Raw genomic sequence first — 22,454 nt, 5'->3', positions numbered from 1 at the left:
TCAGGGGGAATCCCCGGCTGCTGAGCTGTTTCTCAGTCCCTTCAGCTGCCACCCGTGTGAGCTCAGCCAGCCCTTCCGCGTCTCCGCACTCCCTACCGGTCACGTTGTGATGTAGTGGCCTTTTCTGTCTCTCCGTGGTTATAAGACTTCTCTCCAGCTGGTGTTCGGTTGGTTATTCCAGATGATTTCTCCAAAATTACGTTGTAAATCCAGACTAGTTCTGGGAGGAAGTTAGTGTAGCTTCCACTTACTCCTCCGCCATCTTGTTTCCCACATTTTTCTAATAATTATAGATGTTGAGCATCTCTTTGTGTGTCTTTGTTATCCATTTGCATATATTCTTTGGAAATATGTCTATTTTAGTTTCCCATTTTTGAAGTTGGTTGTTTGGGTTGTTGTGGTTGTTGTTGATGATGAGTTTTAGAAGTTCTGTATATGTTCTGGAAATTCATCCCTTATCAAGTATATTATGTACAGATATTTTCTCCCATTCTCTGAGTTTTCATTCTGTTAATAGTGTCTTTTGATTAACAAAATTTTATGTATATGCAATTATTTCTAATTTTCATGAAGTTCAGTTCATCTACTTTTCTTTTATTACCAGTGCTTTTGGTGCCTTATGCAAGCACTGCCAGATTTAATATCAAGAAACTTTTGCCTTCTGCTTTCATAAAAGTTTTATAGTTTTAGGTCTTACATTTATTTAGATCTTTGATCCATTTGAAGTTAATTTTTGTAAATGGTGTTAGCTAATGGTCCCACTTCATCTTTCTGTATGTAGTTACTCAGTTTTCCCAGCACCACTAGTTGAAAAACTGTCCTTTCATCACTGAACAATCTTGGCACCCTTGTCAGAACTCATTTGGCTAAGGTTTATTGTGGGATCTGTATTCTATTCCATTGGTCTCTGTCTGCTTTTATGCCTGTAGCACACTGTTTTGATTAGTGTAGCTTTCTAGTAAGTTTTGAAATCAGGAAGTTAGAGTCTCCAGCTTTGTTCCTCTTTCTCAAGATTGTTTTGGCTATTTAGAGTCAATTGAGATTCCCTATGAATTTTAGGATAGTTTTTTTTCTATTTCTGCTAAAAGGAGGAGCATTGATAATTTGATAAGGATTGCATTGAATTTATAGGTTACTCTGGATGATATTAACATCTTAACAATATTAAGTCTTCCAATCCATGAACTTGGAATGTGTTTCCATTTATGTCTGCTTTCTTTCAATAATGTTTTTAAGTTTTCATTGTAGAAGTCTTACACCTCCTTGGTTGAGTTATTCGCACGTTTGTTTGTTTTCCTTTTTGGTGCTGTTGCAAGTAAAATTGTTTTTTTTTTTAATAATTTATTTATTTGTTTGTTTGTTTATTTATTTTTAGAGAGAGGGGAAAGGAGAAAGAGAGGGAGAGAAACATCACTGTGTGGTTGCCTCTCACTCGCGTCCCCAACTGGAGACCTGACATGCAACCTAGTCATGTGCCCTGACTGGGAATCGAACCAGCGACACTTGGTTCGCAGGCCAATAGAATTGTTTTCTTAATTTCATTTTCTGATTGTTCATTATTAGTGTATAAAAATGCAACTGCTTTTTGTGTGTTGACTTTATACCCTGTTACTTCGCTGAATTCATTGATTAGTTCTAACAGGGTTTTGTGGGGTTTTTTTTTTTTTTTTATAAAATCTTTAGAATTTTCTACATATGAGATCCTATCATCTGTAAACACAAATAATTTCCCTTGTTTCTTTCTGATTTGGATGCTTTTTGTGCTCTTGGATTTGGTTTTCTAGTATTTTGATGGAGATTTTTATATCATAAGGGGAATTGTTCTGTAGTTTTGTTTTCGTGTGACTTTGGTCTCAGGAAAATGCTGGCCTCCTAGAGAGTTAGTAAGTCTTTCCTCCACTTCAATTCTTTTGAAAAATTGAGGATTGGTGTTAGTTCTTGTTTATTTTATTTTATTTGTTTTAGATTTGATTTATTTACTTTTAGAGAGAGGGGAATGGAGGGAGAAAGAGAGGGAGATAAACATCAATGTGTGAGAGAAACATCGATTGGTTACCTCTTTCACACCCCCACCTGGGGACCTGGCCCACAACCCAGGCATGTGCCCTGACTGGGAATCAAACTGCCAACCTTTTTGTTTGTGTGCCAGAACTCGAGTCACTGAGCCACACCAGCCAGTGCCAGTGTTAATTCTTCTTTAAATGTTTGATGGAATTTACCAATGAAGCCATGAAGTCCAGGGCTTTTCTTGGTTGGGATATTTTTGATTACTGATTCAGTCTGCTTACTACTTATTAGGTATATTTAGCATTTCTCTTTCTTTGTGGTTTGTTCTTGGTAGGTTTTGTGTTTATAGGAATTTATTCATTTAATATCCATTTTATTAGCATATAATTGTTCATAATAGTTTCATATAGTCCTCTTTATTTCTGTAGCACCAGCTATAATATTCTCACATTCATTTCTGATTTTTTAATTGTTTCTTTTTTTCTTCTTAATCCATCTAGCTAAAGGTTGGTCAATTTTGTTGATCTTTTCAAAGAACCAACTTCTGGTTCTGTTGATTTTGTCAATTATTTTTCTATTCTTTATTTTACTTATCCCTGATACAATCTTTATTGTTTTTATTCTCCTGATAGCTTTTTCTAGTGCTTTAGGTTGTGAAGTTAGCTGTTAATTGGAGCTCTTTCTTCTTTGTTACTGTGTTTGTAGCTGTTAATTTCACCCATAGCTCTGCTTTCCCTGTGTCCCATCCATTTTGGGATGCTGTGTTCTCACTTCCATGTGTCTCAAGATATTTTCTAATATCCTGTGATGTCTTCTTTGATCCATTGGTTGTTTGAGGATGCTGTTTCATTTTCCACAAATTTGTGAATTTTTCAGTTTTTATTCTGTTACTGATTTCTAACTTCATCCCATTGTGGTCAGAGAAGATACTTTGTATGATATCTATCTTTTAGGACATGGGTATCTTTGGGGGGCATTACTTATGCTACTATGGTCAATTATTTCTCTCCAGTAGTCCTAGAGCTGGAGTTGCCCTGGATCTCTCTTCACCAGCTCTAACACATCAGCAAGTCCTGTCCATTGCTCAAATCTATTATTCATTCCATATCCTCTGTGACCCCTGACCAGAGCACTCCCTGTGACATTGTCCTGCTTTGTTTCCTTTATAGCACTAACCACTGCATACATTGTTTTATCTGTTCACTTGCATGCTTTTATATTGTCTATCTCCTTTGTTAATTCTTGAAGTCAGGGGTCTTTTTTCTCAGAGCTATAGCTGCAGTAACTAAACCAGAGTCTGGCACACAGGAAGTAATAGACTTTCTGAGGGAATTTTAATTAAGGAAAGATGGTTCACATTTGTATAGTGATTAGTATGAGCTAGCACATTAAATATAGTCATTTAATAAATCCTCACAATAATTCTATGAAGTGTGTACCACTAATTTCCCAATTTTTAAAATCAGAGAATAAAGGAACAGAGTTTAAGTTTCTTTTCCAGGGTCACACATCTAAAAAACTACGATCCTAGATATAAACCCACGTAGTGAGGCCATAGTATCTGGTTCCTGCTGTCTCATTTTTACTTTTTCTTTTTTAATCATTGCCTTCTTTGCAACACTTATGATTTTAAAGTACATGTCATATGTGAAAAATTTTCCCTGAACTCCCCCCCCCCCAAAAAAACCCTCCTTTCCCTGTCTCTTAACTAATGTGATGAAGTGTATAGAATTAATTTGGTGGACTACAAATCATGAAATGACTGTGTTTCCTATTGCTACCTCCATGTCTGTCAGATTCCATCCATCTTCTTTCCCTGAGGAGAGCTCTAAACATGAATCTCCAGTCACTTTTTGTTATTAAAAGGCCATTCACCACCCTGACTGGTGCGGCTCAGTTGGTTAGAGCATCATCCCATAAACCAAAAGGTCATGGGCTCAATTTCCACACAGGGCACATGCCTGGGTTTTGGGTCAGGTCCTCAGTGGAGGCACATGCAAGAGGCAACCAGTCAATGTTCTTTCTCCCTCCCTTCCCTTCTCTCTAAAAAATAAGTAAACAAAATCTTGACAAGACCATTCACTTTAAAAATGGAATCACGTATCTGTGTTAAGTGTTGGCCTCATTGTTAGTTTTTCTTGTGTTTAATCTAAGGCTCAGGCCTCAGTTCCCAGGTCTGTTGCTGTATTAGGGAGTAGCATCAATGCCCCTAAATGTCTTGAACACTAGTCTGGAGATAAAATTGAGGTTGAAAATACTAATACATTACCATGTTTATTCGAGAATCTGCTAAGTTTCCTTATTCACTTGAGGAAAATACAGTGTCCTGATGAATTAGGGGAAGTGTGCAAGAATGGAGACAGAGACCAGTTGCATAACCTGACTGAGATCACAGCAGTGGGAAAAGTCCAGTGGCTTCTAGGGACACTGAAGAAGTGGAACTCTTGAAACTTGTTGGAAGATGGGTGTGCATATGGATAGACCATAAAGATTCAAGGATGGCTTCTAGGTTTCTGGCTTAAACAACTGGGTAGACAATTGTGGCATTTACAGAGATAAGGCCAAGGAATGAGGGACAAATTTGGGGGGGAAAGGAAGTGACACAGTATTAAAATCCTCAATTTCAAGCCTGTGATATGTAGCCTCTGCAATTCTTTAGGCAGAGAATACATACCACAAACCACATTTCCAAAAGGTCCTTTGGGCATTGGAAGGAACTCATTGAAAATCTTCATCTGAAAGAGTATTAGGAAAAAGAAAGAAAAATTCATCTTATCCTGACAAAGTGATCATTCTTTAACAAATTAATTTGTCTGTCAAACTGTGTATTACTTCAAAGGATAAAGTTAATTTCCTCCCAGTATAATGATTGTTTTTCATTACTCTGAGTTGCATTCCTGTAGGCAATTATCTGTTTTTGTCTGAAGATTGTGGCTTTATTATTTTAATAATTTAATAATTTATCCAAAAGCCTAAAATGGAAAGTAGAGTAGGTCATATAGGCCTGTTGGTGGCAGTGAGAATGGCACCAGATGTTAGGCTGGTGGGGTCAGACCAGACCTTGGTTCAGCAACCAGGGTACTTGAGTTCTGTCTAGGAAAGAATTCAGAGCAAAGACTTAAACTCTAAGAGAAATTGTATTTAGAAGGTCACAGAGGTAGAAGGAGTGAGTGGTAGAAGAAATGGCTCAGGAAACAAGTTATAGGCAAAAGAAGGGGGCCCTTGGAGCTTAGGAGAGAGAAAGGTAAAGTTAGCACACCTGGGGGGAGGAGAGGGCAGGGGAGGGGTGGGGTAAAGCACAGTAGAAGGAGAATGCCTGGATTCTCAGTCCTAAGGACTTTTAAGTGTGAAGATTTTATGGGAGGCCCAGGGGAGGATCTCGGTAGACTAGTCATCAGTTTTCCAGGTGTGTCCTTTCAGGGTCGTGGTCTCCACTGATTGGTGGGCACTAGGGCAAGGGCTCATTAGTAAGTGCAGCTGGTCCTGAGACAGCCATGGCATTGCTTTGCTGCTTTTCTGGGCCTGGAGCTGAAACACAACTGAGACCTGGATGTATTTGATTCAGGTCTAAACTTCCCTGTCCTGGGGGCTCAATGTTTAAGAGCTATTGTCTGGCCCCCAGGTTCCTTCTCCCTCTAAAGGAAGGGTCTAACCCTCATGACTAGCAACATGCCAGGGGAGTAAAGGTCAGGGGAGGGTTCAAACCACATGTCCAGTAATATGAAAGGTCAGGGTATCTAAACCCTGATCCTTGTTTTCCGAGTTTTGCTGGTTGCTAGGCACCCAGGGCTCTGGCCTCTGCTCATGTATGTCTAGCTGCCTACCACAGACCACATGTTATATCTTGACAAAATCATTATAGCTTATGATTTTTAAAGATCTAAAAAAGGTCAGATGGACCAACCTACCTTGCCTGCAGTTTAGCAAACACCCCACTACAGAAAAACTTCTTACTTAAGACCATTAAAATTGTTGAGCAAAATGCAAAAGGAGAGAAAAAATAACACTTTCCAAATTCACCTCTGAACTGGAAGGAAATGAAGGAATGTTCACATGCCAAATTCCAAGTACTGGAAAGCCAGAGTATTAGGCTGCCTGGCGTCCCACTTATCCTGAATCCTGGTGACCAGTTTTGACTTCAAAAACCAAGAGACCAAAATATAAGGGTTACAAACATTAGATGTGCAAAGGAGGTTGGAGAAGGTCAAGACGAATATGGCCACATGGTTGAGGCAGTTTCAGAGAGAACGAGAGCATGTGGCATTTGCCATGGTTTCAAACCTCCCCAGCGAGGACATGCCTCATGTTTTAGGACAGGGAGTTGACCCATTCATTCAGAAATAAATGAAATACTTTTAATGAACTCATGTGAAGTGGATGTTGATTAATGCTATTTACTGATGAATACTCACATTTTTGAACCTCTTTCTAGCTCTGCGAGACACTGGAAAACAGTCCATCAATAGTGACTGGAAGATTGAGCACTCTGGAGCCTTCAACTTAGCAGGAACTACTGTTCATTACATAAGACGAGGCCTCTGGGAGAAGATCTCTGCCAAAGGTCCTACTACATCACCTTTACACCTCCTGGTATGAGGGAGAGAGTCGCTGACTTTGCATAATCAGTCCCTGTGGCAAAGGACATTCCTACTGTGCCTTCTCTAATCTTTTTTCCAAATTTGAAATGTCAGGTAGACATTTAAAATCAGTTAAGAGGTGGGCTTTTAGGGGTTGTTTAAATGTGTTTTCAATCGTGGTATATGAAAATGAAAGCCCCGACTGCTGTGGCTCAGTGGACTGAGCATCGGCCTGTGAGCCAAATGTCGCTGGTTTGATTCCCAGTCAGGGCACATGACTAGGTTGCATGTCAGGTCCCCAGTTGGCAACCTCACAGTGGTGTTTCTCTCCCTCTCTTTCTCCTTTCCCCTCTCTCTAAAAATAAAATAAATAAATAAACAAACAAATGAACAAATAAATAAATAAATTTAAAATAAAATAAAATAAAAACAGAAATTATTATGTTACAAGAGGAACCAAATTTTATAGGGACCCACAGACTCAAAGTAGAGGTGAAGTACAGACAACAAAGACACCTCTTTTTCCTAAAAGTGTGTGTTTACTAACCAGAGTGGATATGTGTGGAGAGAGTGTGGTAATATGGTAAATCATAGCATTTTAGGCATCTATGAAATGAGCCATGTCTGAATAGGTATAAAATGCCTTTGAAAAAATGGTACTGTCTTTGGAGAAAAGATTTGTTAAATATATCAAACAGTGCTTTCAGTTCCTCTATTCTGTTTTTGTACTAGGTTAATTGATTCTTGTACGGAATTAGGAAGACCAGAATGTTTGGGATAGGTTTCTTTACCCTATAATAAAAGACTAGGCAGAGGCAGAACAGTTTGGAGTGAAAAAAGCAGGACACTGGGGCTCTGCGCCCAAGCTGGGGGCAAGTTCAAATGCCCTTTTTGACCTTGATCACTGCAGTCAGGGCTAACGACTTAGGAGCCAGAGGACTAACAGCACAGCTGGCATGTTTTCTGTCCTAGGGACGGAGTCTAAAATTCAGACATTTCAACACCTCTAAGTCCACACGTAGAAACAACTTTAAAACACGGTCAACTGACTCTTTATTTGGAGTGTGGTATGCCATATTATTTAATATCACCACACAATTTAAGTTGAATTTGGCTTCAATTGGAGACATCTGTGTTGCTAGAGGAGGAGTTAAGAGGTTCAAATCACATACCAGCTCATTTGCTTTTCCTTTTTTTTAAAATTATTTATTTGTTTGTTTGTTTATTTTATTTTTAGAGAGAGGGGAAAGGAGAAAGAGAGGGAGAGAAGCATCACTGTGTGGTTGCCTCTCACTTGCGCCCCCAACTGGGGACCTGATGTGCAACCTAGTAATGTGCCCTGACTGGGCACATTGAGCAGGCCAATGCTCACTCCACTGAGCCACAGCAGCCAGGGCTGCTTTTCCTACTTTAATGTGCCTGCCAAGCACCCAGGTTCTTGTTCAAGTGCTCGCTCTGATTCACATGGCCTGTGGTGGAACTGGAAATCTACACCTCAGCCAGCTCCCAGGTGGTGCCACCACAGCTCATCCACAGACCACTTTAAAATAACAATGTTCCCTAGAGTTGCAATCAATAGGTCTTATCCACAGGGATTAGGGGAGCAAGGATTGTTGCATGGGGACCTCTGTTCCAAATCTTGATGATGATGATGAGGATGACAACTACCACTTATTGAGCACTGAGTCAGACACTGTCTGAAGTGCTGTATGTAACACTGTGTAATATGTATTATTATTACTCCATTTTACTGAACAACTAATATTGAAAAGGTTAAGGGATGTGCACAGTGTCTCACAATGTTATTTAGCTGAGAATAAATCAGGTATTAATCAAACTACTGTGCTGCCTCTCCTGATATGAAGCTTAGACTAAAGCTTCTTTACAACAGCCTTGGATCACTAGTGTGTGTGTACTTGGAATAATTATTTGTTCATCTCCCCAAAATTTCTTTGGAACCTATTATTTCACTTGAATGGGAAACTTCGCTCTGTCCTATGTGCCATCTGAAGAGAACGAAAAAAATGACTAAACAAACATTGTATGCCCTGTATCTGGTTCTTTCCATGGTTGGGTCACTTTTTTTTTTAAATTTATTTTTCAGTTACTGTTGGCATACAATATTATATTAGTTTCAGGTGTACAATGCAGCGATTAGATGGTCATATACCTTAGGAAGTGTTCACCCTGGGGCCACCTGAAACAACCACATTCCCAACAACAAACATTTTAAGTGATTGGATTGCAGTAAATGCCATCATGAGGCCTACATTTTTTATGGAATAAGACCAAAGCTCTTTTACTGAGCCTCTAATTCAAAATCTGAAAACAGTCAATGTGAGACCTTAGTGCTGGGCAGAGGCACTTCCCTTGCTGCAGAATTCTTAATCTGACTGGTAGTTACCAAGGTTTTTCCTGGAAGCATGAAACATAATTAAAGTCAGTGAACTATGGCTAAAAGGAGGCATCTATGTGACCTGGATTTATGCAGTAATCCAAGGGAAACTGCACTTCTAAGATACTTTTCCTTAATGACTATTGCAGATTGAAAGCCTGCACTGCATTTTTAAAGGCAGTACATTTGCCCTGCTCAGTTGCTGCCCCTCCACTGTAACACCATCACATTTACCCTCTTGCAAAAGCATGCTGCCAACTGCAGGCACTTTCAGGAGAAGCTGATGGTGTTGTAGCCAGGGTGTCTATTTTAAAGGGCATTATTTATTCAAGGACAATCTAAACTGTCAATGAAAAGATAGCATTTTTTAGAAAAAATAGACAGGTTTTAATTTAATTAAATTGGTAAGTAGCTGTTCTGTACATTTATTTCATCAATTTAAAAGCTATGTAATAACCAGACTCATCAAGAAAAAGAAAGGACTCAAATAAATAAAATCAGAAATGAAAGAAGACAGCACAGAAATACAAAGGATTTTAAGAGAATATTACAAACAATTATATGCCAACAACTTGGACAAGCTGGAAGACATGGATAAATTCCTAGAAACATACAATCTTCCAAAATGGAATCAAGAAGAAACAGAATCTGAATAGACCAACTACAACTAGTGAAATTGAAGCGGTAATCAAAAAACTCCCAGCAAACAAAAGTCCTAGCTTCACAGGTGAATTTTACCAGTCAAAGAAGGACTAACACCTATTCTTCTCAAACTATTCCAAAAAATTCAAGAGTAGGAAAAACTCCCAAGCTCATTTTATGAGGCCAGCATTATCCTAATTCCAAAACCAGATAAAGACACTACAAAGAAAAAAACTGTAGCCCAATATTCCTGATGAACTTAAATGCTAAAATTCTCAACAAAATATTAGCAAACAAGGTCTAGTAACACATTAAAAAGATCATACACCATGATCAAGTGGGATTTATTCTGGGGATGCAAGGTTGGTACAATATTCACAAATCAGTTAATGTGCTTCACCACATAAACAAAATGAAGGAGAAAAACCACATGATCATATCAATAGATGCAGAAAAAGCATTGATAAAATCCAACACCCATTTATGATAAAAACTTTTAACAAAGTGGGAATAGAAGGTTAACACCTCAACTAATAAAGGCCATATATGGCAAACCACAGCAATCATAATGAATGGCCAAAAACTACAAGCATGTCCCTTAAGACCAGGAACTAGATAAGGATGTTTGCTTTCACCTCTCTTACTCAACATAGTACTGGAAGTCCTAACCACAGCAATCAGACAAAAATAAGGAAAGAGTGCATCCAAATTGGAAAGGAAGAAATAAAACTGTCATTATTTGCAGATGACATGATACTGTATGTAGAGAACCCTGAAGAGTCCATGAGAAAACTACTAGAACTGATGAATGAATTCAGTTAAAGTAGCAGGATACAAAATAAATATCCAGAAACCAGTTGCGCTTTTATACACCATTAATGAACTATCAGAAAGGGAAACTAAGAAAACAATCCCATTCACAATTGCTTCAAAAAGAATAAAACACCTGGGAATAAATTTAACCAAGGACATAAAAGAACTATACTTGGAAAATTACAAGACACTGAAGAAAGAAATTGAAGAAGATACAAATAAGTGGAAGCACATACCATGTTCATGGATAAAAAGAATTAAGAGCACTAAAATGTCCGTACTACCCAAAGCGATCTACAGATTCAACGCAATTTCTATCAAGATACCAATGGCATATTTCACATAATTAGAACAAATATTCTAAAAGCTTATATGTAACTACAAAAGATGCCAAATAGCCACAGCAATCTTGAGAAAGAAGAACAAAGTTGGAGAAATCACGTTACCTGATATCAAACTATACTGCAAGGTCATAGTAATCAAAACATTATGGTATTGGCATAAAAACAGGCAGATAGATCAATGCAACAGAATACAAAGCCCATGCCTTTATAGTCCATTAATATTTGACAAAGGAGGCAAAAACACAATGGAGTAAAGGTAGTTTATTCAATAAATGGTGGGAAAACTGGACAGATACCTGCAAAAAAATGAAACTAAAATATCTTCTTACACCATACATGAATTAATTAATCAACATGGATTAAAGACTTAAGTGTTAGACTTGAAACCATTCAAATCATAAAAGAAAACATAGGCAGTAAAATCTCAGACATTTCTCATAGCGGTATTTGCTTTGATATATCTCAGGCAAGAGAAACAAAAGAAAAATAAATAGGAATACATCAAACTAAAAGGTTTTGGCACAGCAAAGGAAACCATCAACAAAATGAAAAAACAGCCCATGAAATGGGAGAACATGAGTATTAAGAATGGCTGGACTTTTTCCGGGCAGGCCTCATGAAGGTTTTTACGCATCATAATGCATTATAGAGATAGCTTCTATAAATCCTCACAGAAGTGATATAGCCCATGGCATTGTCTGCCCTATTTTGTGCAAATGTATTTATAGAGAAACATATGTTTACTCATTCTTTTATTTAAAATGAGTCTATTTCAGGTATGTTTCTTTCATTTAAAACATGTATGATTGCCCATGACCAGGGGAAATCAAACAGACAGCACCCCTGCCTGCATCCAGTGTTGCCCCGAGCTCTGTCATTCTCATATTTTCATATACCCTTTATAGTTTATTGCACTGTTCACATATGTACACATAACTGTACCATTATTAAATTAATATTTTGACAAAATTCAAAAGTAACTGTTAGTATACATAGAAATAAATCTTGTCCTCCAGTTGGCTTTGAAGTTCTCTATCCTTATGGAGTAAAAGGAATTCCAGAGTCTTCTATTCTCTTCCCCTGTCAATGCAGGGACTTTCTAGTCATCTTTTTATTTTATATGAATCCAGAGGCTACATTTGATATTAAATTGTGGGTTACAGCTTGATGTTAAAGAGGATATATATTCAAGTCCATTTACTTGAAAGCAAATGATCTGGTATCTTTGACCTCATTCAAGTGGTCATTTCTTCTTGATATCTTTTGCTCAGAGGTAAGTGTGGAACCTCTACCTTTTCAGAAGTATGACAATTACAACACTTAAGCAATAATGTCACATTTCTGCTCTTTATTAAAGAAGTGTGCATACCATGCAATAAGCATTTTAGGCTATCAGTATCCTTAGTTTTATGCTTCACATTGAGTGTGCTCTATTTCAACCCACCTTCCTTCATCACTTTAATATATTATATTGTAGGTGCTGCTGTTTCAAGACCAGACATATGGCCTTCACTATGAATACACTATTCCATCAGACCCCCCAGCAGAGAATCAGAGCTCAAAAGTGCCTGAACCACTTTTCATGTGGACACACACAGGCTGGGAAGATTGTGACACCACATGTGGAGGAGGTAACAGGTTTTCTACTTATTTTCCCAAAACAGTAGTTGTTTTCTGATTAACTATTGATAATTAAGATAGATTTGCAACCTCTTATCTGAAATTTTAAACTCCATAAAGAATTGGAAACAAAGGTTTTTATGGTACACTTAGTGGCTAAATACAACTATTCAATATTTGGTGGCAAAATTTGATGTGAATTGAGAAAAGGCCGTTGAGATTTGTCACTTAATATGATTACGCATTGCTTTACTTTGTGTAAATACTAATGTATTTGCTCACAGGCGCTTCCCTGGCCACCAGACTGGTTGTTATATGCACCTCTTATGTATTACTTTTTATCTGTAAAAAATATTAAAATTTCTAAATTCCAAAGTACATCTGCCCACAAGACCTGAAATGAATGTGAACATGCTAGAAAAGAGGTATTGAGTTTGCTTCTATGTTGTCTGCATACTTAAGTTAAATATGTATAGTACAGATGAAAAAAAGAATTTAATTTCCCCAAGTCCTTTATTTTGATTTGTCTTATAGTATGTGAGTATTTTCAATAAATATAGAAGTATCCTGAAATTTTACTCAAAGTTTTTTTATTTTTGTTTTTTATTAGAAGTTGAATAGGCAAAAGTACAAAATTACTTGAGCATAAAATGTGAGTCTAGGAAATCACGAAATCCTTCTAATGGGACAGGTGCCTGCCAGGGCTCCATGGATGGTCAGTTACAGAACCAGTGGGTACTGAGGCCAAGTCCAGATCCCCAGTCACCAGGTTCCCAACTTGAACTTGTATCTTGTGTATCAGCAGTGTAGTGTTTCAGTTCTCATTTGCACTTAGCAAATTTATGACTGCTTTGTAGTCACAGAGGCCTTTTGAAGCTAAAAGGAAACAGGTACTTAATTATACAAAAGTACATATTATCTATCGCCCTGGCTGGTTTAGCTCAGTGGATTGAGCGTCGGCCTGCGAGCTAAGTGTCGCTGGTTCGATCTTCCAGTCAGGGTACATCAGAGAAGGAAAACTCTGACTCCAAAAAACCTCCGCTGCCTTGCGGCATACCTCTTCAGGGGAAAGGCTAAGGGAGTAAACCCCGACAGAAAATCCGGAGCCGGAGTCCCTAAGGCGGTTTGACGTTGTAGTCAACACCGGCAACTCCTGCGGCGCACCTGAACCCAAGCTGTATCGACTCCGTCTTTCCCTTGGACCCTTCAGCTGCGAAGAGAGGGGGGGTCTGCTGCATGGGCAACAGCAGACCCTCCATATTACCCTGCCCAGGCTCTGTAGCTTCAGCGTCATCGCAAGATGTCGATTCAACACGGGAGGAGACAGATACCATGTCACTCCCGAGTCGGACTGCACAGCCATTCTCGGCGGTGCAGATAGACTCTTAAGAAGCTACACCATCATCTCTCGAGACGGACGGCTGCCGCCGCCGCCGCCGCCGCCGACGACGACGACGACATATTATCTATATAATATAAGCTGGTTAGCACAAATAGGTAGAACACCAATTTTGCTTTCTAGGCAAAGAGTGTGTTGCTGCATACAGCCTCAATTTGCTGCAGGAGTTGCTGAAAGTACAGAAAGAGACTGGCCTATGAAGAAGAGTGTTTGGGGGGAAGGGAAACATAAAACATACACATAAATAAATAACATAGGATAAAATGGTGGTAAGTACTGCAGGTAAAAATGCATTGTGAAATGCAAGGGGGCAGGTGCAGAATATGGTAACACCAGAAAAGGCCTTAGTGAGACCACACTGGTTTAAGCATCTGAGATAGATGGGTGCCACCTACAAGGGCATCTGGGGCAAAGAGTTCCAAGTGAGGGCCTGAGGCAAGAGTAGAGATGGCCTGCACAAGGGTGGGAGGAACACCAGCATGGTCTTCCTCTACTCTGAGTGATGTGAGATGCCTTTGGAGGGTTTGAATATAGTTGTGACTTATACTGGCTCATGTTTTAAGTTATTTCTGTTTCTGAGCTAAAAGTATATATATTGAAGGAAAGGAATAAAAGCAGAGAGATCAGTCAGGAGGTTATTACAATAATCCAGGAAAGAGATGACAGTAGTTTGACCATGGTGGTGGCAGTGGAGGCAGGGTGAGTGGTCAGGTTCTGTGTATATTTTGAAAGTAGAACTAATAGAATATGTTGATAGACTAAATGTGGAATATGAGAGAGATGTCAAGAATGACTGTGATGGTTTCAGCCAAGTGACTGGCAGGATGATGTCACCATTGACTTACATAAAAAGCACGTGGTGTAGCACAATTAAGACAGTTTGATTTTCAAAACAGGTTTGAGATGCCTATGGAACTCTAAGTATGATGTCAAGTAAGCAGTTGGATATATAAGTCTGGTGTTCAGGAGAGAAGATTGGGCTAGAAATATACAATACAAGATCTAACCAGAAAAAGTCCAGCCATTGTTAATATAGCAAGAACAGATTCTGTGACAACATAACCTGGCAGCCAAGGAAAGTGGACAGAAATGCACATGTGTGAACAATGTTGACTCCCCTGTACTAGTCAGTGGGGGCAGTAGACACACTGAGTTAGCATTTGCACTGTGTGGCTGTCACATTCAAAATGACCGAGTAGAGCAACGAATCTGTATCAAATTCTGCGTTGAGCTTGAGCATTTCTCTGCAGAAACTATTCAGATAATTCAGAAGGCTGCAGCTATGGGCAACTGGTGAATGGAAGCTCATGCTTCACATCCCATGTAGAGTTTTTTGCAAAATATCAAATCACCCAGATGACTCAGCCCCCTACAGCCCAGATTTTGCTCCCTCTGACTTCTGGATTTTTCCAAAGCTAAAATCACCTTTGAAAGGGAAGAGATTTCAGCCCATCAGTGAGATTCAGGAAAATATGACAGGGCAGCTTATGGTGATTGGGAGAACTGTGTGAGGTCTCAAGGTGTCTACTTTGAGGGGACTGAGGCATCATTGTCCTATGTACAATGTTTCTTGTACCTTGTATCTTTCATAAATGTCTCTGTTTTTCATATTATGTGGATGGATATCTTCTTCACAGACCTTGTGTATGGATGACATTTTTTTTGTATCATTTTGTGTATTCTTTTTTTATTTTTATTTTTATTTTTTAAGGTATATTTTATTGATTATATTGTCACAATAGTTCCATTTTCCCCCTTTGCTCCCCCCCGCCCAGCACCTCCCTCCCCCAGCAATCCCACCCTTCCCCAGTCCATGCCCATGGGTCATGCGTGCAACCTCTCCGGTTTCTCCCTTTCCTATATTATTACTATTTTAGAATTAATTAATTAATTGATTAATTTTTATAACAATAAAAAAGTAACATTCCCCACCCTCTCAGACTTTAGACCCTTTATAATATAGAGGGCAATGGGCGACAGTCTCACCCTCTTCTAGCTGCTTCAAGCTGGGCGTGGTCATCATCCTGCCTACCCTTGGGTCCAGAATTCCCTAATAAGATTGGGGATGTGGGGGGGAGGGTGGCCTTCCCACATGGGGAAGGTTCTTGCAGACTACATGTCAGTGGCTGTCCCCGGACCACGGCGTACTTGGTTTAACAGGCTGGCATCCTTGTTATATTCCAGCGACTTGGTTCAGCCAAACCGTTGAGTCTCAGGAGGCAGTGGTGCAGACAGGATTAAGTGGGGCCTATACGTATAGGCAATTACTCAGGTAGTGAGATCCTAGGCTCATGCCCTTTGAAAACAGAAAACTCATGTTAATTTATGTAACATAACCCACAAACAAGTCTCTAAATCTGTAAGCCTGTCTTAATGGAAAGACATCCAGTTCAAGGCATTTGACAACCATCTTGCCTATAAATTAAGCATCTTTGATGATGTCACAGATCTAGTTTAACTTACAAATGAAAGGAAACTTTAAGTGAAAAGAAAGTTTAACGATGGTTAGCTGCACTACTTTTATAGTCTACCACTGAGCATTGTGATTTTCCCTGAATCATAATTTTTCTCCCTAAGATTATCCTCTTTGTCATTAAAGAGACTGCATTAAGTCCATTTTTAATTTATCCTGTTCATTTGCATAAATTCAACAAGAGCAGCAAATGATCACTTATGATCTTTAAGTCTGCTTTGCTGGAACTTACACAAGGAATATTTGGGGTGACCTTCAGTCTGCCCTTCAGGGCGCAGAAGCTGAGCCATGTACCTGCCATTCAGCCTTGCCTGTAAACACCTGCCTTTTCCAAGTCCTTCAGATTTTTTATTGTGCCTTAAGGTCACTTTTAGCCATTTTTCAGGAAAGCAACCTTCATTCCTTCCCTGGAAAGATTGCCATAAACCGCACATCCAACCTAGGTACCAGACCTTTTTCCTCGTGGGTTTTTATTACCTTCTAAGGTCACCCTTGGTTCCTCAGGGCTTCTGGTAACAACCAGAATCCAAGCATGTCTCCTTTAGGCATGACATTCCAGTCAAAGTCTTGATCAACAAAACCTCTATTAACAACTGGTCTTATTATTTTCATGCAAAGAACCTTATGTCATTACTTACTTCTTCAGGGTGCCAATTTCTGGAGGGATCAGGTAAGGAGAAAAATATACAGCGTGAAGGAAAATCTTTGTGGATGACATTTTTAAATGCTATGACTAAGATAAGTCACCTAAGGAGTAAGTGAAAAGAGAGAGAAGCTGCTGGAGGTTTGAGCCTTGACACTATTGTCTCAAGTTCAGAGAGATGAGAAAGAATAGCAAGCAGATGAAAACAGGTCGCCAACCACATAGGAGAAAATACAGGCAGGTGAGGATGCTTTCCTGTAAGGTAAGTGAGAAAGTATTACAAGAAGGATAGAATGATAGACTATATCAAAGCTGCTAATAAATCAAAAATAATGTGGCTTTGGGTGGTAAACACACAATATACAAATGATGAATTATAGAATTGTACACGTGAAACCTATACAATTTTCTTAAACTATGTCACTCCAATAAATTTAATTTAAAAAATGAAAAAAAGTGGACTGAGAATTGACTATGAGATCTAAATATATTTATTATATTTTAAACAAACAGGTCAATGATGACCCTATCAAAATTAATTTTAATGAGGTATTTGACTCAAAAGACTAAGTGAAGTGGATTCGAGGGATAACAGCATGCAGTGCATTGGAGGAAGGACTTGGGGTAACCCAGGAAATGTTGCTGAAAGAAGAAAACAGATGAGTGTGGCAGTGATTGGAGAGGAATCCAAGTTGAAGAGTTTGTTGTTTTTAATAGGGGGAATAACACGTGATTGTTTGCCTGTGTGCATTTTCTAGAATAGAATGGAACACTAGTGATACAGAAGAAAGAGCAAAAAGTCGCTGGAGTGATATCCTTGAGTTGGCAAGACAGGATGGAGTGGAGCAGGTGGTATTGGGTAGAAATATGGACAGCCCTTCCTATTCACAGGAGAAGAGACAGTACAGTATGTGTGAATCTATGGTGGAACTCTCCTGGTTGCATCGATTTTACCAGTAAAAGCCATCTTGCTGAGAGGAAAGGTGGAAAAGAGATACTGGGGTTTTGAAAAGAGGTCACTGAAGAGAAAGAGAGAATGAGTAGATAGGTACATGAATTTTAATTGTGGGTAGCACTGGTGTTTCACATCAAGTTAATGGTCATGAACTTAGTTTGACAGCAATTATTGTAATGCTGTTACCTCCAGTTGTGTGCAGCATGCAGAAGCACCTGTGCAGTAGGTTTGGGAGCTGCCAGGTGAATGTAATAAAAAGAAAGACAAACTTGGTTGACCTGAGTTTGTTTGTAAGGAGTTGGAGGTGGTTGGCCATGAATCTTAGTTGCATAAAAAAGAAGGGAAAGGCATGAGGGGCTTGAAAGAGAGTGAGAAGATGGTGGGATTGTTGGATCATAGGACCTGGTGGAGCTACAAAAGTTTTAGACTCAAGGTATTAAAGGGAGAGGGCTGGAAATCCAGGAGATAATGGCAGAAAATAGAGCCGAGGTCATGGAGGTGGTCTAGTGACTGACAATGATGAGACCAGGGGAGTTATTGGCTCAGAGCAAAAGATAAGATCTTGGGGAAGAGGAAAGGGCTGGGAATGGAGGGACCTGGCTGTCAGAGAGTCACTCAAATTGATACCGTGATTACAAAAATTGTGCTAGGAGCAGTGTTAGAAAATATAACACTAATGCAGTGGCTGGAAGCTTAAAGAGAGAGTGGCCCAGAGGGTGAAGTCCGACATCACCAAGAAGGAGATGGTGGCAGAGTCTGCTCTGGGGCTGGAGGCAGAGGAGGAAGAAAGGGACGAAGGGCTGGTAGTGGCCATGAGGAGCAGGGGCACCCGTGCTACCTCTAGATCAGAGGTTCTGAGAACAAGAAAGCAGCCACCCACTGGGGCTGTAGGGAAAGAAAGGAAGTGTCCTTGAGGGAGAGAAAGAAGTGGGTGGGAACACCCAGCAGTGCAGAGGGCAAGGGAGCTCTGGGCTTCTCCTCTGGCTCCGGAGCACCTGGCCTCTGGGGTCACCAGAGCGAAGGACGCATTTTGGGCAGGGAAGGAGATGTCACAGAACACACTCTGCTCCCCAGGACACAGAGTCATTGCAACAAGGGAATTTCAAACTGGTCTCACAATTTAGAGAAGTTGACTTGTCCTGCTTGCCACAACACAATTCCCATGGGCCACGTGTCTCCCAGAGCCCCTGATTTGCCATGGGACTAGGGACCATCTGCCTCCCTGTCCCTCCTGTGGATGCTCCCGTGTCCCCCTGCAGGACTGCACTCTGCACCCCCCACACTTCACTGCTGCCCTGGCCCATGCTCCTTAAGGGGTTCTGCTTCACATCCTCTATCCAAATAAAAAACAAAAACACAGAGAGAAACAGCGTATTTGAAATGAAAATTTGTACACTTAGAATTTTCTCTGCTATATAATTCAGGTAGGAATGACCAGCCCCATCTGGGGGCAGTCTGTGGGGGAGGGGAGTGATGAAAGGTTGGTCTTAGGGTTAGAGTCCCCAAAATCTGTTTACATTTAAAACTCCAGACAGGAAAATGTTTGCCCAGTGTGTTTTATTGCCTTTGATTTTTTTTTCTTTTTTGTGTAATTGTGTCTAATGAAAGCTGCATCAGAAATAAACATTCAGAATGTGTCAGTCTTCTATTTGAACATGCAGATTATTAGGGTTAAATTTTTTTCTAAAAAGAACATTAATTACAACCTGGAATACATTTTTCCAATTTCCAAACTTTAAGAAATAGAGGTCTATTATAAATCCTTTTTGCTTCAGAGTCAGAAGTGCTTTTTGATATTTTTAAGCATAACTCCTAAGTTATGAACATGAGAAAACTGAAGGGGAGATAGATTAAGTGACTTCCCAATTGGAGAGCAGCCAGGTTTAGAATGAGGATTCTTGAATTAAGGTCTCCTTCCTTCCTCATCACATACTTTCTTCAAGAGCAGCTTAGAAGCAAAATGTTGTTTCCACAAAATAGAGCATGTTTCTTAAAGATTATATTGATTTCCTTTGGATTCAAAGAGATATTTTATTTTATTCTGTTAAAGTCAGGCAGAAAGGTACAAGAACCATATGGTTTCTTTCATGTGGATATACTTGTAAAACAGAAAGTAACAGGTGAACAAACAAGACAAAGAAACAAAAACTCATAGACACAGACAATAGTATGGAGGTTACCAGAGGGAAAGAGGAGAGGTGAAGAGGGTAAAGGGGATCAAAGGAGATTTGACTTTGGGGCGGAGGCAATATACAGGTGCCTATATTAACTTTATTAACCAATGTTACCCCAGGGAACTTAATTACAAATAAAATGAAAATTTAAAAAGAATGTAGATATGTTCTTATTTTGATTTCAAGTGGCTTGTTTTGTAAAATAGTCCTAATTATACACAGCCTCTATACAATCTGTGCCTGAATAGACCTTCTCTCTCAAATCTGTTCCATCGTGTTCAGTCAACAGTTTTCAATTATCCCTGACTATGTTAATAGGGCACATAATCATTTCAATGCCAAAATATTTCTGGGCTTTTGGATATTATTTTCCTTTGCAGTTCATAAATAAAGTGGATGGACAGGATTTCAGGAATCTCATCATTTCTGACTTCGCATTGTCAACTTTATAGCCAGAAAAAGCTTTGTAATCTTTCAGCATATCCATGAATTAAATGAGAGTAAGTTCAAAAGCACAGAACATTGGAAACAGATTCATGCAAAATTTATCTTCAACAGAAAAGAGAAAAAATAGCACTATTCTACTTCACAGAAAAATATTAAGCAAGAACAAATAAAGTATCATAAGACAGTATAAAATTTCATTGTTTGACATGTTATTTTTTGAATTCTATTTTAAGGCATCAGATTGTCAGCAATAAGTGGGAAAAAGAACTTTTTAAAAAGATACCTAGTGTCACGTAGCTAAATTTTTATTCTAATGATCTTTTACATTAGCATTTCAACTGTGTTTTGAAATGTTAATCCTAAACAAAGTTATTTTGCATTTCTATTAACTTATTAATATCAGTTATAATAAGATATGAAAAGCCTAAGATATAAAAATCCCTTCTTTTAGGAGGAATATTATTTTAAATGTATCTAATGGATACTGATGATCTCAAGTAAATGTTTCCAACAGTTTAAAATACATGCATGTTTCATAATCATCTTTTCATATTCTAATGATAATTCTAGAAAAACTTGGATCGATATATTATTTTAATTTGTATTTTAGCATCAGCCATTGAAATCAATCCTTTTATTTTCAAACAGTTTAAAATGTACTTGTGAAATAAATGTTTACTTTGCTTTAGTGTTCTAAAATATCTTTAAAATCTTGGAAAGAATGTTTTAAATTTATTCTGGCACCTCAGAAGTATGGGTCATGGATAAAGTTCTTTTTGAAGTAAAAGACCTGTTTAAGTGATCTGGGTCCTCTAAGGCCTTAGAGACATACTGTTCCATAATACCTGAGGTCTGTGTGGGGACTCTGCATTTCACATACTGTATACAGTAACTATCACACCGGGATGTGTTGTGATCCAGTGAATAAACTAAAGAAATAAAACCTGGAAGGAGGACCCCACAGTCAATAACCTCTTTTGAAATCAATGAAGAGTTAAACAGGCTTTTAGGAAATCTAAATAGATACAATTTAAAGGGGAAAAACATAAGCCAACGTTCCACATCTTCACATTGGTCCAAATCCTACTAGCTTATGATGCACATGCTGTTAGCCTTATACTGTGATATCTTAGGCACAGCTTTTCTTGTCCCTGGTCAGATTCTGAGGAGGTATCCAAGCTTTTGGGTCCAAGTTCAGGAAACATCTCAGGATGCAAATGCCCGTACATTTCTAAGGGTGCACTTTGTTTCTGTTTTTCCATTTTAGAGGTGCTGTACATGTACCAAAGTAAATATTATTAGTCAAAAAAGTTCACCAAAATATATTTTCTCTTTGCATTATTTTATTTCAATACAAGTAATACAATTTTGTGTCCTACTTTCTTTACTTAAATGAGTAGGAACATTTTATGTTACTGTAAGCTTTGTATAAACTTGAATTTTAATACCAAAATGATAACCCATTAACTGGATGTGTTATAGATAACTGTTTCCCCTAATTTGTCATTTAGTTTGCAGGTGATTTTTCACCATTTTAGGAAACACAGTGTTGAGATGAACCTTTTTGTGCACCTTGGGCTTGAATTATATGCTTATATTTCACTCATCGATTCCTTTACCAATATGGACTGTGCATTCACTGTTGCTGGGTGGTCAAAATAGGAGTGCTTTCTGCTTTTAGACAATTCACTGTCCACATCATAGGGGGTCAGATGATAACACCATCACTACTATACGGAGTGATAGGTGGAGGTATAGAAAGCCTTCCGGAAAATGCATAGGTGCAAAGGCACTGGCATTTAGTGAGAATATTTCTTACTAGGATCAAGCTATGAGAAATGATTTGACCAGAAAAGTCAAAAGGAGCGAGTTCCTGAAAGTCCTGTAGTGTTACACTAGCCCTCAGGTTACATGTAACTTAAAGTTATGAGATCCCATTGAAATATTTGTGCATGGAAACGATAA

The 22,454-nt window shown here is 38.8% G+C and overlaps 1 protein-coding gene across 1 annotated transcript in view; it reads left to right on the top strand.

Moving 5' to 3' along the window:
- The window catches only part of ADAMTS19 (ADAM metallopeptidase with thrombospondin type 1 motif 19), a 294,467-nt gene that overhangs the window by 228,287 nt on the left and 43,726 nt on the right, over positions 1-22,454 (top strand). The window contains exons 17-18 of the mRNA XM_090289153.1: positions 6,440-6,597; positions 12,256-12,409. Of these exons, the coding sequence (XP_090145279.1) occupies positions 6,440-6,597; positions 12,256-12,409 (312 nt within the window). The remainder of the gene's footprint in view (positions 1-6,439; positions 6,598-12,255; positions 12,410-22,454) is intronic.

The sequence above is a fragment of the Furipterus horrens genome, unplaced genomic scaffold, assembly GCF_987537825.1.
Source record: "Furipterus horrens unplaced genomic scaffold, mFurHor1.1.pri manual_scaffold_10, whole genome shotgun sequence".
Lineage (NCBI taxonomy): Eukaryota > Metazoa > Chordata > Mammalia > Chiroptera > Furipteridae > Furipterus > Furipterus horrens.
The sequence above is the reverse complement of the archived record's forward strand: the minus strand, read 5'-3'. Positions and strand labels throughout refer to the sequence as shown.